This window comes from Caretta caretta, chromosome 3 (genome assembly GCF_965140235.1).
Source record: "Caretta caretta isolate rCarCar2 chromosome 3, rCarCar1.hap1, whole genome shotgun sequence".
Taxonomy (NCBI): Eukaryota; Metazoa; Chordata; order Testudines; family Cheloniidae; genus Caretta; species Caretta caretta.
The window spans coordinates 1,939,073-1,957,811 of record NC_134208.1 but is presented as its reverse complement, the minus strand read 5'-3'; the positions used below and the strand labels follow the sequence as shown (position 1 = coordinate 1,957,811).

Genomic DNA, 18,739 nt, shown 5'->3' with positions numbered 1-18,739 from the left:
GCAGGGTCCTGCACTTAGGATGGAAGAATCCAATGCACCGCTACAGACTAGGGACCGAATGGCTAGGCAGCAGTTCTGCGGAAAAGGACCTAGGGGTGACAGTGGACGAGAAGCTGGATATGAGTCAGCAGTGTGCCCTTGTTGCCAAGAAGGCCAATGGCATTTTGGGATGTATAAGTAGGGGCATAGCGAGCAGATCGAGGGACGTGATCGTTCCCCTCTATTCGACATTGGTGAGGCCTCATCTGGAGTACTGTGTCCAGTTCTGGGCCCCACACTACAAGAAGGATGTGGATAAATTGGAGAGAGTCCAGCGAAGGGCAACAAAAATGATTAGGGGTCTGGAACACATGACTTATGAGGAGAGGCTGAGGGAGCTGGGATTGTTTAGCCTGCAGAAGAGAAGAATGAGGGGGGATTTGATAGCTGCTTTCAACTACCTGAAAGGGGGTTCCAAAGAGGATGGCTCTAGACTGTTCTCAATGGTATCAGATGACAGAACGAGGAGTAATGGTCTCAAGCTGCAGTGGGGGAGGTTTAGATTGGATATTAGGAAAAACTTTTTCACTAGGAGGGTGGTGAAACACTGGAATGCGTTACCTAGGGAGGTGGTAGAATCTCCTTCCTTAGAGGTTTTTAAGGTCAGGCTTGACAAAGCCCTGGCTGGGATGATTTAACTGGGAATTGGTCCTGCTTCGAGCAGGGGGTTGGACTAGATGACCTTCAGGGGTCCCTTCCAACCCTGATATTCTATGATTCTATGATATTTAAAATCGTCAAATTAGCCCTCTGGTTTGGGGCAGCTATCTGTGTAGCATGCCTGACACAATTTTGGATACAACAGGAAAGTAACTGAAAACATACAAAAATTATTAGGATTCCAAACAGGAGAGTTAGGGCTCCCTGAAACAACCAGTTTCCTATGCCAGAGAAATTGAAAAGGTTACTTAGCCACTTCAATAAAGAACTTGGCTCTTCGTGGGGAAGATATGCGATTTTGTTCTAAGCGGCTAGCACGATCTATTACCTCATTGGTGTTGTCTGGTATATACACACAGCAGTCTTTTCCAATGAGAGCACAAGTCCCTCCTTTTGCCACGAGCACTATGTCCAATGCCTGACGGTTTTGGAGGGTCATCTGTCGGATTGCCCCTGTTTCTTTGGCCAGGGCTCTTAAACTTTCTCCGGTTTCATTTGCCATTATTTCAACTACTGCTTGTAACCTTAGGAGCCTTTTTGCATGGTGTATTACTCCCCCTAATGGTATGAAGGAACCGCCAATGGCCTCTTCCCAGGTTAAGGGGCTTATGTTATTTACATACCATTGGGCATCTGTTAAGTCCCTTCTTTTTCGCCTGAAATTGCGGAGGCGTTCTCGAGGGAAGGTTCCTAGCACTCGGAATTGTGGGAAGAGTTGGGCGGGATAATAGATTCCTGACCAATTTGCTGGTAGTGCGGTATAAGCTCTGGTCCCACACACCCAGTGATGGCCTATTAAGGCCGGGAAGGGTCGGTTGCACCCATTTGTCATATAGGTGTTTGCAAAAAAGGAGTAGTATCCCCCAAAGGGTACAGGGTAATTCTCCTTACGAGGAGTGGTGTTATTTGCATGACTGTAGGGGGAACATGAGATTGATTTCTCTGTTTGAATTCATATCTCCATACCCGGCCCGCCACTTTTTAGTTTTGTTTGAATAATCGCATACACCTTTGGCCACAATATGCTGAAGGCAACAGCTTTTCCCCAGATCCAGCCCTGTCCCATTACACACCCAACAGCAATGACCTTTTCCCTCCACCACACTTATCCATTGAGATGCATTTATTCCCACCGCTTCCCAAGTGTCATTGCTGTTCCATGTTTTGTTTAACGGACGAGGCCCTCCAGTGAGGTCTGGGGACTTGAGTGGGATAGCCAGGACAGGAACACCAGTTTGAGAGTGGGCTGGGATGTGGCTGCAGACCCAGCAATTAGAAATATTAAGGGTCTGAGCTGTCCACACCTTCTGCTGGATAAAAGAATTGTCACCGTGGTCTCCCCAGACCGTAAGATACCAGCAGCCAAGGAACAGCGTCTGCTTCTGGCAACCCTTACGAGAGCGTAGATTGTAAGGTATTGCAGACTGTTCCTCTACGTCTTCTTCTGGAGTCAAAATTGACTCTGCGTCGTCCTGAGGTGATGATTGGTTCTCTGGGGATGGTGCCTTCTTACGCTGTGAAGCATGTATCCACGCTGCGATGCCAGATAGTTTAAGAGCCGTCTGTGTAGTAAGCAGTACCTGATGAGGACCCTTCCACCGGGGCTCCAAGGCGTGCTTTCGATGATGGTGCTGTACGTAGACCCAATCGCCTGGCTCGAGGTTGTGGCAAGCATCGGAGGTGGGTTCCGTGGGCCAGGCGGCTCGAACCTGTGAATGGAAGTGACTTACAGCTTGCATTAGTCCCTTGCAATACTGAAGGAGCGCACTGTGAGTCAAGTTCAAATCTGGAACGGGAGTAATGGTCGTCATAGCTCGCATAGGGCGTCCCATAACAATTTCAAAGGGACTTAATTTATGCCTTTGGGATGGAGTGGATCTCATGCCCGTAAGGGCTAATGGTAAGGCTACTGGCCAGCTTAATCCTGTAGAGTCACAAATTTTAGCAAGCTTATTCTTAAGCACATCATTTCGTCTTTCAACTGCCCCTGCACTCTGTGGGTGGGAGGGACAGTGCAGCAGGTGTTTGATGTGCGATATACGGTCCAGCTGTTGAACAAGTTGTCCAGTAAAATGTGTACCCCGATCCCTGGACAGAGTAGCAGGAATTCCCTTGGCAGGCATAATATGATTTAACAAACATTTGGCAACAGACAGTGAGTCAGCCTTGCGACAAGGAAAGGCTTCAATCCAACCAGAGAATAAACATACCATAACAATATAAATTCATATTGTTGACACTTAGGCATTTGTACAAAATCAAGTTGCCAATGCAAGAACGGTGCTTGAGGCAGACCCCAGAACCCCTGGGCCACTTTTACAGGTTTGCCAATATTATGGCTTTGGCAAATGGTACAGGCTGCACAGTGGCGGGCTGCAAAAGAGCTAAAATGGGGGGGCCCACCATCCTGTCTTAGTTACAGCAGAGACCATCCCCTCCTTTCCGACATGCGAAACACCGTGTAGCAGGGCGGCCAGAGACGGGTAGAGTGAAAAGGGGGCTACAAAGGCGCCAGTAGGCAAGCGCCAAAAAGAATCAGGATGTAGAGAGCAACCTTGGGCAACCCAGGATTCTTTCTCGGTTTCTGGGGCAGAGTCTTGGAGCAGGGCGAGGTCAGTGAGGGACCAGGAGGGTAAGAGGAGAGCGGAGAACAAGGGAATCAGACATTTGGACTAGGCGCCCTGCAGCAGCCACAGCACGCAGGCAGGGGGGTAAGCCTTGGGCAACAGGGTCTCAAGTGGCAGAGAAATAAGCTACTGGGTGGTTCTTTTCTCCGTGCATCTGAGTGAGAACTCCAAGTGCACAGCTAGATTGTTCGTGGCAGAAAAGGGTAAAAGGCTTAGAATAGTCAAGCAGCCCTAAGGCAGGGTCAGGCACAGAGAATCGAGTGAGTTCCTGGAGAGGTTTTGCAAGGGAGGCATATTGGGGAATCCACTGTCTGCAAAATCCAGCCATGCCTAAAAACTTCCGGACCTGGCGTGGGGAGCGGGGTCAGGGAAAGCTAAGGATAGCTTGGACGCGGGTGGGAGAAAGTGCACGGGAAAGCTAGGAGAGGAGAAAGCTGAGGTATGTGACAGAAGCTTGACAGAGTTGTAGTTTAGAGCGAGAAGCCTTGTGACCCTTATTTGCTAGGGCAGTAAGGAGCACTAAAGAGTCAGTTTCAGAGGCAGATAATGAAGGGGAACAGAGGAGTAGATCATCTACATATTGGACTAGTGTGGACCTGGACGGGAAAGCAAGGTCTCGGGCTAATGCTTGGGAAAAATACGACGGGCTTTCAGTATACCCCTGGGGCAGTGTGGTCCATGTGTACTGTTGCCCCTTGTAAGTAAAGGCAAACAGGAACTGGGAGTCAGGGTGAACCGGGACAGAAAAGAAAGCAGAGCACAAATCAACAACAGTAAAATGAGTTGCATCTGGTGGGATAGAAGCCAGAATCTTTGAGAGGGGCAAGTTTTGATTCTGTCCACCTATGATTTGCCTCTACCCACCACTGCATGAAACAATCAACCTCTCCTTTTGCCAATTTAGTTTTAGGTTGGCCAAGTTTGTCTTTTAAGATGTCTACTCGGTCTTTGTCCCAAGATCCTAACAGTGGCCACTGAATTTTGGGATTCTCCTGAGTTAGCCTAGACCATTTTTCCAGAAATTTACTGGATTCCGGACCGTTCCTAAAATACATAAACTGAGCCAGCGTTCCTTTAGGACTGTCCCGACTTAGACGTCTGGTTACCCATACAGGAGGACTTTACGCACCAATCACACAAGAAGGAAAGTCGGGTTCGTCAGAGCAATGCCCGGTGCAACACATAAAAGGAGCCCACAGGCTACTGCCTCAATTGCCCTTGCTTTCACACCAAGGGTTTTAGCCAAGGCATGATGCGGCTGCGATTGTGCAGATTTCCCTCACTCAGACCATGGGGACAGGAACCCTTTGGTCAGCCAATCCCCAGACGGAGACGGCGCCCAGACTCAAACACACCACAGGGAGGACGGATAGACACAGAGACAAGACAGTCCTCAGTCCGGACAAAACACAGAAATAATTACCTGACCAGATTCCTGATGTCAGATCCCGGGATCCCTACCAGAACAGAGTGGGAACCAACAGGTTCGATGGCGTAGACTTCACTGTGGTCATGCACCCTTCCGTTCTGGCGGAGGTCCGCTCGGGCCAAATGCCCAGGTGCCGGCTTGCCACGGCCATCCTAAGAACAGTCAGGAGTCACACAGCCCCAGTGAAGACAGTTGCCATCTCGGTGGAACCTCCAAATTGTCAAAGTCAGATTCAGGACTCACATAATTTGTCAGACCACTCTGTTTATTAGCAAAGCGCTTTGCCAATGCACCTAGATACGTATGAGCCAACTGCAAAAAGCTCAAGCCAACCCATTTATACAGACAAGCCAAAGCCAATCCAACATAGGAGACAAAAGGAAGCAGAAACTGACAAATATACATACATATCTTATTTGCATACTAACATTTACCAATCTCCTAGCTCAGTAGGAGCTCTAAGTTAATTGGTTTGAGGACCCATTGTCTCACCCTCCTTAATGTTTCTCTTCCTGACCACTATATTTCAACAAATCTTTCAAGCAGCATTTCTTTAATGAATTATAATTTCAATATAATTCATTCTACTTTCACTGGAGTAAGGAGCAAACTCGGGGGGGGAGGGGTCCCCTGAATCAGTGGCCTCTGTAGTTCCCCATAGGGATACTACGAGTGTCCTGACTGCACCAGGTAGCTACAAGAAGCAGCTGCTTGAGTTCCATCGTTTTGTGTCGGAGGAGCCAGTGGTCCTGAGTCACTGCTCAGTGCTGAGAGGTCTCCTGGTGCATCTGGTTTGGGATGATGATCCCGATGGCAAGTGCTCCTTGGGGTGCTGTCCCCAGCGCCATCCCGCTGTTCCGTGCCTGACCCCTGCTCTGTCTCCTGGCAGGTCTGCTGGTGCTGAAGGACCTGGGCATCCAGGTGGACCGCTACATTGCTTCCGAGGTTTGCGAAGACTCTATCACTGTGGGGATGGTGAGACACCAGGGCAAGATCATGTACGTCGGCGACGTCCGGAATGTCACCCAGAAACATGTACGTGCGGCTGCCATCTGCCTGCCCCGCTCACCTCCCTAGCCCCCCGGCAGGCATCCCCACTCAGCGGCTGCGTCTCACAGGGGAGCAGCGGTCCTCCGGGGGGGCGGTCTGAACCCTTTTCTAGAGTCACAGAGTTTAAGGTCAGAAGGGATGTGTGGCCGAGTATGCACGCTCCACCCCCTTTGGGCATGGTGACACCGCAGGTACAGTCTGTCAGACTGTGCTGGGACTCAAGACAGTGCGGCTCAATGGCCAGAGTCAATACAGCGGCCCTCGAGCATAGGGCTGCGTGGCCTAGTGGCCGGAGTCAATATAGCGGCTCTCGAGTTCTGGGTATCACAGCCTAATCACCAAATCCGGGGGCTGCCACCAAAGTGGGGGTGGTAGCTGGGGGAGGGGGAGCCGGGCCTACTCGACCCAACTAGGTCCCAGCCCAGGGCCCTGTCAGCGGGGAATCCAGCCACCACACTCTGACCGTACACGGGTGGGAGATAACACTCACTCCTCCTCCCTGGGCCGCTTCCTGAAGCTGCAGTCCGGGTTCCTCGGTGCAGGGGGCTCCCTGGGACTCCAGTACAAAGGGCGGCCAGCACGTCTCTCAGCCTGTGCCGCTTCCCGCAGCCCCCATTGGCCTGGAGCAACGAACCGCGGCCACTGGGAGCCGCGATCGGCTGAACCTGGGGACACAGCAGGTAAACAGCCGGCCCCAGGCCGCCAGGGGCTTTCCCTGCACAAGTGGCGGACCGGCTTTGAGAACCACTGGCCTAGACTGCGAGCTGGGCTGCTCTCCTTTATACTAGCACAGAAATTGGAGCATGCCTAACTGGTTCTAAGGGGCAGGACTTCCTCCAGCCGAAGTGTGGGATTAACCCTTTCTCGCCTGGTGTGGGGTTTGCACACCGCATCACAGCACCATTCAGTGATGTAGTCTGGCCTCCTGTGTGTCACCAGCTGGTCCGTTTCACCCAGTTACCCCTGTACTGAGCCAGGTAACTTGGCTCTGCTAACGCATCTCCCAGAAAAGCAGCCAGGCTGTGTGTGAATTCACCCAATGGGGAAGAATCCATCTCTTCCCTTGGGAGTTTCCTCCAGGGCTTAGTCACCTGCATGGTTAACAAAAGGTGGGTGGTTTCTCATTGGATTTGTCTGGCAACAGTGTCCAGCCATGGGTTCTTGTTCTGCCTGTCTCCGCTAGAGGAAAGAGCCCTCTGGTACCTGGTATTTTCTCCCTGGAACAGTCCTTAGACTCTGGAATCAGGTTACCCCTCAGGCTCTCTTGGGATCAGCTAAACAGCAGGAGCTCGAAGTCGCACACCATGGCGCATTTTCTCCAGCCCTGGAATCATTTTTGTGGCTCTTTTCTGCAGTTTCTCAACATCTTTGTAAAATGTGGCCCCTGGAACTGGAGTCCATATTCCAGCTTCGGTTTCCCCACCGCCGCATACCAAGGGGGACTTGCCTCCTTTGCCTCCCTAGCCCCTCACTGGTGTGTCTCTGTGTTGCAGATACAGGAATGGGGCCCTTTTGACCTGGTGATTGGAGGGAGCCCATGTAATGACCTCTCCATTGTCAACCCTGCCAGGAAGGGTCTTTACGGTAGGTGTCCGAGCCGGCCATGCCTTCTCCCCCCCACTCCCGTCTAGGCTGAGGCAGGCTGTCAGCAGCTCACCCATGTCTCTTTTCTCTTCCTGCTGCCCAGAGGGCACCGGACGGCTCTTCTTCGAGTTCTACCGCCTTCTCCACGAAGCCCGGCCCAAGGAGGGCGATGACCGGCCCTTCTTCTGGCTCTTCGAGAACGTGGTGGCCATGGGGGTGAGCGACAAGCGGGACATTTCGCGCTTCCTAGAGGTGAGCACTACCATGGAAACCTGCTCGCCCTCCCCTAATGCACATGAGGCTCGCCAGAGAGTCCTGAGCTCCCAGCAGCTTCTGGCTTTGGGTCTGAGGGGCTTCCGTAGACTGGTACCTGTCCGACGATTCCTCAGTGCCCGTGTGTATGACTGAACCCTGGCATGAGGGGCAACGAGCATGGCCCAGCCGTGTGCACACATGCCCGGGGGTGGTTAGCTGGGCGGGGCCCGCTGGGACATGACACCCACCACCGAGAGGGGTGGCAAAGAGCCACAATGGGCAGGGGAAGGTAGATGAGGAGTCAGGAGGGTATTTCCCCTCTGTTTGTTTGGCTCTCGTGAGACCTCTGCTCCAATCCCTTGTCCAGTTCTGGTGCCCACAGATCCAGGAGGAGGTGGCTACATTGGCGAGGGGTCCAGGAAGAGCCACGAGAATGATGAAAGCGTTAGAAATGCTACCTCGTGGAGCTAGACTGAATTCCTCCTTGCCTCAGCTTCACTCCATCCATACCTGTGCCCCCTGCTGCCTTTCCCTCCACCCTGTCCCCTTCCCTTTGCATCCCAGCTAACGGCTCCCCGTGGCACCCCCAGGCCATCCCTCCGCTCTCCCCACTGGGCTCTGTCTGCTCTCGTGAGCATGTGGCTCTTCAGGGCAGGGACTGGCTGCGACTGGCTTTGTGCAGTGCCCAGCACAGTGGGGCCTGGTCTGGAGTGACAAGGTGGGACCCCGCCTGTATGGCTCGGGGGGTGGGTACATGGAGCCCAGCGTGTCTGGCAGCACAGAGCCAGCTGACAGAGCACCCCCACATGTCTCTGACACTGGCTGGGTCAGCTCTCCCCCAGGATTTTGTTTGTGGGGGAGGGGTCAGCTGCAGGAGGGGAATCTGAACCAGCTTTCCGGCTGCTCCCCTGCTGCAAGCGTTGGGTGGCTGACCCGAGCAGTGGGGCTGGGATTCCAGCACTGCGTGCACCGGAGGGCTGGGCATGCTGGCGTCTGAGCCCTTGCCCTGCAGGTCGTGGCTGTCAGTGCAGAACTTCTCTCCAGTAGCCGCCCTGCCCTCTCGCCGCCTTCCGGGCCTCCTGCTGTACGCAGTGGGTGCAGTGACCCAGTCTAACCACCCCAGTGCCCACTGCCCAGCCAGCTGCTCTGAACAGGTATCCACCCTGGGAGGGAGGAGCAGACAGGAGTTTGCCCCACCCCGCTCGGGGGAGACGCTTCCCAGTAGGGAGCATCCCCCCACACACACATACAGACTCCCATGACCCCTAGTTCCACACTTCCCCCTTGGCTTAACGCCTTGCCCTGCTTTTCGTCCGCATGTCCCTTCTGACCCTGAGCCACGGCGCTCACCCCTGTGCCAGCCCTTGGCTCATTTCTCTGGCTCTTCTCTGAGCTCTCTCCACTTAGTCACTGGCTGGCTGGTAGAACTGAATTCAGTGTCTGGCGCCTCATGGAGGAGTGCTCTCGATGCCTCTGTGGGTGCAGCGCTGGATCCCATTGGCCAGATCCGCTGTCTGACTGCATAGCCACCTCCTGCCGAACTCGCTGTCTGCTGTCAGCCCTGAGAATGTGGTGCTCCTGATTCACAGACTCCCCCTCCCAGCAAAAGCTCTCTTGGGGTATTTGCTCCTCTGACAGGCAGGTTTTTAGATCCATGCATGTTTAAAGAGCAGTTTGTGTCCCTGCCGCACAGTTGTGTTGCAGAGCTGTCGCACCCTGGCATTGCAGCATCTCTAGGTTCTTACAGGGCTGTGCAGCGGCTCTGCGGGGCTAGGATGCAGTGTTACCGCACTGTCATGGAGCTGTGTTCGGAGCTGTGTTCCCTGTGTTGGGGGCTGTGATGCAGTGTTACCGCACTGTCATGGAGCTGTGTTAGGGGCTGTGTTACCTGTGTTGGGGGCTGTAATGCAGTGTTACCGCACTGTCATGGAGCTGTGTTCCCTGTGTTGGGGGCTGTGATGCAGTGTTACCGCACTGTCATGGAGCTGTGTTCGGAGCTGTGTTCATAGAATCATAGAATATCAGGGTTGGAAGGGACCCCAGAAGGTCATCTAGTCCAACCCCCTGCTCGAAGCAGGACCAATTCCCAGTTAAATCATCCCAGCCAGGGCTTTGTCAAGCCTGACCTTAAAAACCTCTAAGGAAGGAGATTCTACCACCTCCCTAGGTAACGCATTCCAGTGTTTCACCACCCTCCTAGTGAAAAAGTTTTTCCTAATATCCAATCTAAACCTCCCCCACTGCAACTTGAGACCATTACTCCTCGTTCTGTCATCTGCTACCATTGAGAACAGTCTAGAGCCATCCTCTTTGGAACCCCCTTTCAGGTAGTTGGAAGCAGCTATCAAATCCCCCCTCATTCTTCTCTTCTGCAGGCTAAACAATCCCAGCTCCCTCAGCCTCTCCTCATAAGTCATGTGTTCTAGACCCCTAATCATTTTTGTTGCCCTTCGCTGGACTCTCTCCAATTTATCCACATCCTTCTTGTAGTGTGGGGCCCAAAACTGGACACAGTACTCCAGATTAGGCCTCACCAATGTCGAATAGAGGGGAACGATCACGTCCCTCGATCTGCTCGCTATGCCCCTACTTATACATCCCAAAATGCCATTGGCCTTCTTGGCAACAAGGGCACACTGCTGACTCATATCCAGCTTCTCATCCACTGTCACCCCTAGGTCCTTTTCCGCAGAACTGCTGCCTAGCCATTCGGCCCCTAGTCTGTAGCGGTGCCTGGGGTTTTGAACAAAGATATTGAACAAAACCGGCCCCAGGACCGACCCTTGGGGCACTCCACTTGATACCGGCTGCCAACTAGACATGGAGCCATTGATCACTACCCGTTGAGCCCGACAATCTAGCCAGCTTTCTACCCACCTTATAGTGTATTCATCCAGCCCATACTTCTTTAACTTGCTGACAAGAATACTGTGGGAGACGGTGTCAAAAGCTTTGCTAAAGTCAAGAAACAATACATCCACTGCTTTCCCTTCATCCACAGAACCAGTAATCTCATCATAAAAGGCGATTAGATTAGTCAGGCATGACCTTCCCTTGGTGAATCCATGCTGGCTGTTCCTGATCACTTTCCTCTTGTGCAAGTGCTTCAGGATTGATTCTTTGAGGACCTGCTCCATGATTTTTCCAGGGACTGAAGTGAGGCTGACTGGCCTGTAGTTCCCAGGATCCTCCTACTTCCCTTTTTTAAAGATTGGCACTACATTAGCCTTTTTCCAGTCATCCGGGACTTCCCCCGTTCGCCACGAGTTTTCAAAGATAATGGCCAATGGCTCTGCAATCACAGCCGCCAATTCCTTCAACACTCTCGGATGCAACTCGTCCGGCCCCATGGACTTGTGCACGTCCAGCTTTTCTAAATAGTCCCTAACCACCTCTTTCTCCACAGAGGGCTGGCCATCTCTTCCCCATTTTGTGATGCCCAGCGCAGCAGTCTGGGAGCTGACCTTGTTAGTGAAGACAGAGGCAAAAAAAGCATTGAGTACATTAGCTTTTTCCACATCCTCTGTCACTACGTTGCCTCCCTCATTCAGTAAGGGGCCCACACTTTCCTTGGCTTTCTTCTTGTTGCCAACATACCTGAAGAAACCCTTCTTGTTACTCTTGACATCTCTTGCTAGCTGCAGAGCTAGCTGTTACCTGTGTTGGGGGCTGTGATGCAGTGTTACCGCACTGTCGTGGAGCTGTGTTCGGGGCTGTGTTCCCTGTGTTGGGGGCTGTGATGCAGTGTTACCGCACTGTCGTGGAGCTGTGTTAGGAGCTGTGTTCCCTGGGTTGGGGGCTGTGATGCAGTGTTACCGCACTGTCGTGGAGCTGTGTTCGGGGCTGTGTTCCCTGTGTTGGGGGCTGTGATGCAGTGTTACCGCACTGTCATGGAGCTGTGTTCGGAGCTGTGTTCCCTGGGTTGGGGGCTGTGATGCAGTGTTACCGCACTGTCGTGGAGCTGTGTTAGGAGCTGTGTTACCTGTGTTGGGGGCTGTGATGCAGTGTTACCGCACTGTCATGGAGCTGTGTTCGGGGCTGTGTTCCCTGGGTTGGGGGCTGTGATGCAGTGTTACCGCACTGTCGTGGAGCTGTGTTAGGAGCTGTGTTCCCTGGGTTGGGGGCTGTGATGCAGTGTTACCGCACTGTCGTGGAGCTGTGTTCGGAGCTGTGTTCCCTGTGTTGGGGGCTGTGATGCAGTGTTACCGCACTGTCATGGAGCTGTGTTCGGAGCTGTGTTCCCTGTGTTGGGGGCTGTGATGCAGTGTTACCGCACTGTCATGGAGCTGTATTCGGAGCTGTGTTACCTGGGTTGGGGGCTGTGATGCAGTGTTACCGCACTGTCATGTAGCTGTGTTCGGAGCTGTGTTCCCTGTGTTGGGGGCTGTGATGCAGTGTTACCGCACTGTCATGGAGCTGTGTTCGGAGCTGTGTTCCCTGTGTTGGGGGCTGTGATGCAGTGTTACCGCACTGTCATGGAGCTGTGTTCGGAGCTGTGTTCCCTGTGTTGGGGGCTGTGATGCAGTGTTACCGCACTGTCATGGAGCTGTGTTCGGGGCTGTGTTCTCTGTGTTGGGGGCTGTGATGCAGTGTTACCGCACTGTCGTGGAGCTGTGTTCGGGGCTGTGTTCCCTGTGTTGGGGGCTGTGATGCAGTGTTACCGCACTGTCATGGAGCTGTGTTCGGAGCTGTGTTACCTGGGTTGGGGGCTGTGATGCAGTGTTACCGCACTGTCATGGAGCTGTGTTCGGAGCTGTGTTCCCTGTGTTGGGGGCTGTGATGCAGTGTTACCGCACTGTCATGGAGCTGTGTTCGGAGCTGTGTTCCCTGTGTTGGGGGCTGTGATGCAGTGTTACCGCACTGTCGTGGAGCTGTGTTCGGGGCTGTGTTCCCTGTGTTGGGGGCTGTGATGCAGTGTTACCGCACTGTCATGGAGCTGTGTTCGGGGCTGTGTTCTCTGTGTTGGGGGCTGTGATGCAGTGTTACCGCACTGTCGTGGAGCTGTGTTCGGGGCTGTGTTCCCTGTGTTGGGGGCTGTGATGCAGTGTTACCGCACTGTCATGGAGCTGTGTTCGGAGCTGTGTTACCTGGGTTGGGGGCTGTGATGCAGTGTTACCGCACTGTCGTGGAGCTGTGTTCGGAGCTGTGTTCCCTGGGTTGGGGGCTGTGATGCAGTGTTACCGCACTGTCGTGGAGCTGTGTTCGGAGCTGTGTTCCCTGGGTTGGGGGCTGTGATGCAGTGTTACCGCACTGTCATGGAGCTGTGTTCGGCAGGGATGCAGAGTTACTTCAGTGTTCTGGAACTGCTGGGAGGATGCAGTGTTACATCACGCTCACAACGCAGTTTTCGGGGCTGTGGTGCAGTGTTGCAGCAATCGTGTATCTTTGTTGGGGTCTGTGGTGCAGTGTTGCAGCACTGTCCCGGAGCTGGGTTGGGAGCTAGGATGCAGTGTTCTTCTTCTTTGAGTGTTTGCTCATGTCCATTCCGGTATAGTTGTGTGCGTGTCACGTGCACCATCACCAGAAGTTTTTCCCCTAATGATATCCGTCAGGTCGACTCTGGTGACCCCTGGAGAGGCGCCTTCCTTGCACGGTATATAAGGACCTGCCGACCCACCGCCTCCTCAGTTCCCTCTTCCCATCCATGGAATGGTCTTGTTCTCTTGCTCTGCGAGCAGTCTCCGTAGTGGTTTCCTGGAAATAGATTGTAGGCAGAGTGTAAAGAGTTCAGTTAGTTGCGGTTAGCAAATAGTGAGATTTGGGTACTTGTAATCTCCTGCCCTGTGGGGCTTGCTGCTGGGGCCTGAGGGTATGCCTCGGACCCAGGGCTTCAAACAGCCCGGCAGCTGCCGAGAGGCCACGTTCCTGATAAGTGCCAGACCCGTAAGAACTTTAAGCCCAGAACTAAGAATGAGAGAAAAACTGGACTCAAATTTCTCGTAATGGAGGTGGCACTTCGCCCTTCATCGGAGCCCGACCCAGCATCAAGCCCCTCCTCCATCAGGAGTGCCCCAGCCTCAGTAGAGGGGCTCAGTGGGGTCCAGGATCCCTGTCACCAGCTGTATGGCACCGACAAACTGCTCCAGCCACCAAGAAGTCCACCATGGCTGGTTGGCACCGCTCCCCGTCACTGGTGCCGAAGAAAAAGAAAAAGTCAGACTGGTGACGATCCCCTCTGAGGAGCGCCACAGAGAGAATGAGACCCGTGCTGGGCCATTCTCAGACAGACAGCAACCAGCCTGCGCTGTTGATTCCAGCCCCAGAAAGGGGCCCGTCGAGGTCTGGTGCATATGGACGCCCCGCCTGGGATGAGCCATAGAGGGGACTCAGCCCTGGTCATGCCACCTACACAAGAGGCATATGAAACAGCAAGAAGCCTTCTGTCCCTTCTAACGCCTTCCCTGAGCCAAGGCCCATCACGGACAGCCCCCGTCCCGTGGAGGCAAGTGCCAGTCTTGGGCAAGCTGACAATGACGGTGAGACAGCGCACTCCGTGAGATCGCAAGCCTCTTCAGCAGTATTCGTGGCTCCAGTCCCGATCCTGGATATCTGCTGGGCAGTGACCTGGTCTTCTGTCCACATGTTCACCACGCACTATACCATCACTGAGCAGGCCAGAAGTGATGCAGTTTTTGGTACAGCAGAGTCCAATCTGTCTCAGCAAAACGCCAGTCCCACCACCTGACTGGCTGCTTGGGAATCACTTCGACTGGAATGGACATGAGCAAGCACTTGAAGAAGAAAGAACGGTTACCTATCTCTCGGTACAGCTGTTCTTCGAGATGTGTTGCTTATGCCCATCCCAAGGCCCACCCGCCTGCCCCTCTGTCGGAGTTCCGGCAAGAAGCAACCGAGGAGGAGGTGGGTCGGCCGGTCCGTGTGCGCCATGAAGGCGCCAGTCCAGGGGCACCGGAGTCAACCCAACGGACACCACTAGGGGGAAACTTCCAGTGATGGTGCACGCGGTGTGCACACACCTATATTGGAATGGACCTGAGCAACACACCTCAAAGAGCAGCCCTCACGGAACGGTTAGGAACTGTTTTTCCAACATTATCACAGAGCTGGGATGCAGTGTTGCAGCACTGTCCTAGTGCTCTGTTCAGGCCTGTAATGCAATATTGCAGCAATCTCGGGTGGCCTTGCTGGGGTCTGCGATCAGTGTTGCAGCAGAGCGCTGTGAAGCGGGGCTGAGCTGTAGTGTTGGGGCACTCCTTGTGTTGTGGGCTGTGATGCAGTGTTCCAGCACGGTCATGGAGCTGTGCTGTGGACTGTGATCAGAGGTGAAAGTAAGCCACTACGCCCCGGTACGGTATACCGGCAAGAGCCTGTGCGCCGTACAGGGGTGGATCAGCTTCCCCAGACGGCAATGTAAAGGGCCTGGGGCTCCCAGCAGCTACCGACCCGGGCCCTTTAAATCGCCGCTGGAGCCCTGCCACCACCTCCCCAGGGCTCCGGCAGCAGGGCTCCAGGGCTGATTTAAAAGGCCCAGGGCTCCGGCCACCGTTACAGCCCCCAGGCCCTTTAAATAGCCGTCAGAGCCCCGCCACCGCTACCCCAGGGCTCCGGGGACGATTTAAAGGACCTGGGACGGTAGCGGCAGTGGGAGGCCCGGGCCCTTTAAATCGCCGTCCGAGCCCCCTGCCAGAGCCCCAGGGTAGCAGTGGCAGCTGGGTGCTCCGGCAGCAATTTAAAGGGCCCGGGGCTCCTCTGCAGTAGCGGTGGCTGGGAGCCCCTGACCCTTTAAATCACCCCCGAGCCCTGGGGCTCCCAGCCGCCTCTGCAGCTGGTAGCTCCAGGGTGATTTAAAAGGCCCGGGGCTCCCATCTGCTGCTACCAGAGTCCCAGCCCGGGGCCCTTTACATTCCCTGACCCTTTAAATCAAGATTTAAAGGTCCTGCCTCTTCTGGTAGAGGCCCCTCCCCTCCTAAGGACTCCGGAGTACCAGTAAGTCCTGTAAGTTACTTTCACCGCTGACTGTGATGCAGTGTTCCAGCACGGTCATGGACCTCTATAAGGGGCTGGGATGCAGTGTTGCAGTGCTGTCGTGGGGCTGTGTTGGGGGCTGGCATCCAGGGCTTGGATGAAGTCCCCCATCACCACCATCTGCTGGGAAAACAGCACAGCAGGGCACAGATTATCCAACAAGTTCTTGGAATTTATTGGAAACAATTTTTTTATTTCAGAAGGTGGAGACAGCTACTAGGGGAGAAGCTGTTCTAGATTTGATTTTGACAAATAGGAAGGAACTGGTTGAGAATTTGAAAGTGGAAGGCAGCTTGGGTGAAAGTGATTAATGATCTGGAGGACGGTATGGATTGCACCCTTAGCAAGTTTGCAGATGACACTAAACTGGGAGGAGAGGTAGATACGCTGGAGGGTAGGGATAGGATACAGAGGGACCTAGACAAATTAGAGGATTGGGCCAAATGAAATCTGATGAGGTTCAACAAGGTCAAGTGCAGAGTCCTGCACTTAGGACGGAAAAACCCCAGGCACCGCTACAGACTAGGGACCGAATGGCTCGGCAGCAGTTCTGCAGAAAAGGACCTAGGGGTTACAGTGGACGAGAAGCTGGATATGAGTCAACAGTGTGCTGTTGTTCCCAAGAAGGCCAATGGCATTTTGGGCTGTATAAGTAGGGGCATTGCTCGCAGATCGAGGGACTTGATCGTTCCCCTCTATTCGACTTTGGTGAGGCCTCATCTGGAGTACCGTGTCCAGTTTTGGGCCCCACACTACAAGAAGGATGTGAAAAATTGGAGAGAGTCCAGCGAAGGGCAACAAAAATGATTAAGGGGCTGTAGCACATGACTTATGAGGAGAGGCTGAGGGAACTGGGATTGTTTAGTCTACGGAAGACAAGAATGAGGGGGGATTTGATAGCTGCTTTCAACTACCTGAAAGGGGATTCCAAAGAGGATGGATCTAGACTGTTCTCAGTGGTAGCAGATGACAGAACGAGGAGTAATGGTCTCAAGTTGCAGTGGGGGAGGTCTAGGTTGGATATTAGGAAAAACTTTTTCACTAGGAGGGTGGTGAAGCACGGGAATGCATTACCTAGGGAGGTGGTGCAATGTCCTTCCTTAGAGGTTTTTAAGACCCAGCTTGACAAAGCCCTGGCTGGAATGATTTAGTTGGGGATTGGTCCTGCTTTGAGCAGGGGTTGGACTAGATGACCTCCTGAGGTCCCTTCTGTGACCAAGTGGGACTGTTCTTAATGTTTCCTCTGAATACTGTAGGGGTGCCTCAGTTTCCCATATGCATTTCTTAAGTCTCTAGGTGGTGGGATAAGGGGGTGTAATTGTTGCAGAGCAAAGCGCCAGAGTACATAAATGACCGACACTCTGTCTCCTGGCAACGGATAGCCTGGGCCCTTCCCCCCTGCCAGGTGAGAGCTAAAGGGTTGGAGAACAAAGTAATCAGGTGACCACCTGGCCCGGGAATGGGACAAAGCCCAGAGGAGGAGGGGCTGGAGAGAGTTTCAGTTTGGGGCTGGCTGGGGACGTGGAGTGAAGGGTAGACGTGGTTGTCTGGCTCACGGCCCCCCAAAATGGACCCGCCTCAGGGGTCCTGTTCTCTGTACCTACAAGCTCTGTTTTAGACCGTGTTCCTGTCGTCTAATAAACCTCTGTTTTACTGGCTGGCTGAGAGTCCCGTCTGACTGCGAAGCTGGGGGGCAGGACGCTCTGGCTTCCCCAGGACCTCGCCTGGGCAGACTCGCTGTGGGAAGCACATGGAGGGGCAGAGGATGCTGAATGCTCCGAGGTCAGACCCAGGAAGGTGGAAGCCATGTGAGCTTTTTGCCCTGCAGACAGTCTGCTCACAGAGAGGAGACTTCCCCAGAGTCTTGACTGGCTTCCTAGGGAGCAGTTCCAGAGCATTGCCCGGGGATGCCGTGACACCTTCCAACACTGATATTCTGTGATTCCATGATCAGGAAATGATAGAGTTCATGATTCTAAGGAATAGTAGGAGGGAGAACAGCACACTGAAGACAGTGGATTTCAAGAAGGCAGACTTCAGCAAACTCAAGGAGTTGGTAGGTAAGATCCCATGGGAAGCAAGTCTAAGGGGAAAAACAATGGAAGACAGTTGGCAGTTTTTCAAAGAGACGTTGTTAAGGGCACAAGAGGAAACTATCCCACTGCGTAGGAAAGATAGGAAACCTGGCAAGAGACCACCCTGGCTTATCCAGGAGACTGTCAATGATCTAAAAATCAAAAAAGCATCCTACAAAAAGTGGAAACTAGATTAAATTACAAAGGATGAATATAAACAAACAGCACAAGTATGTAGGGGCAAAATTAGAAAGGCCAAGGCACAAAATGAGATCAAACTAGCCAGAGACATAAAGGGTAACAGGAAAACATTCTACAACTACATTCTAAGCAAGAGGAACACCAAGGACAGGGTAGGCCCGTTACTCATTGAGGGGGGGAAATAATAACAGAAAATATGGAAATGGCAAAGGGGCTTAATGACTTCTTTGTTTCGGTTTTCACCAAGGTTGGTGGTGACTGGACATCTAATGTAGTGAATGCCAGTGAAAATGAGGTAGGATCAGAAGAGGCTAAAATAGGGAAAGAACAAGTTAAAAATTACTTGGCTAAATTAGATGTCTTCACGTCACCAGGGCCTGATGAAATGCGTCCTATAATACTCAAGGAGCTCACTGAGGAGATATCTGAGCCATTAGCGATTATCTTTGAAAAGTCATGGAAGACAGGAGAGATTCCAGAAGACTGGAAAAGGGCAAATCGAGTGCCAATCTATAAAAAGGGAAATAAGGACAACCCGGGGAATTATAGACCAGTCAGCTTAACTTCTGTACCCAGAAAGATAATGGAGCAAATAATTGAGCCATCAATTCACAAACATCTAGAAGATAATGATTAGGGGTCTGGAACACATGAGTTATGAGGAGAGGCTGAGGGAGCTGGGATTGTTTAGCCTGCAGAAGAGAAGAATGAGGGGGGATTTGATAGCTGCTTTCAACTACCTGAAAGGGGGTTCCAAAGAGGATGGCTCTAGACTGTTCTCAATGGTATCAGATGACAGAACGAGGAGTAATGGTCTCAAGCTGCAGTGGGGG

General features: G+C 53.1%; 1 protein-coding gene across 6 annotated transcripts in view; it reads left to right on the top strand.

Moving 5' to 3' along the window:
* Positions 1–18,739, top strand: part of DNMT3A (DNA methyltransferase 3 alpha) — a 268,395-nt gene that overhangs the window by 232,611 nt on the left and 17,045 nt on the right. For all 6 annotated transcript variants that reach the window (XM_075126271.1, XM_075126272.1, XM_048846079.2 and 3 more), the window contains 3 exons: positions 5,645–5,790; positions 7,299–7,389; positions 7,493–7,641. In XM_075126271.1, the coding sequence (XP_074982372.1) occupies positions 5,645–5,790; positions 7,299–7,389; positions 7,493–7,641 (386 nt within the window). The remainder of the gene's footprint in view (positions 1–5,644; positions 5,791–7,298; positions 7,390–7,492; positions 7,642–18,739) is intronic.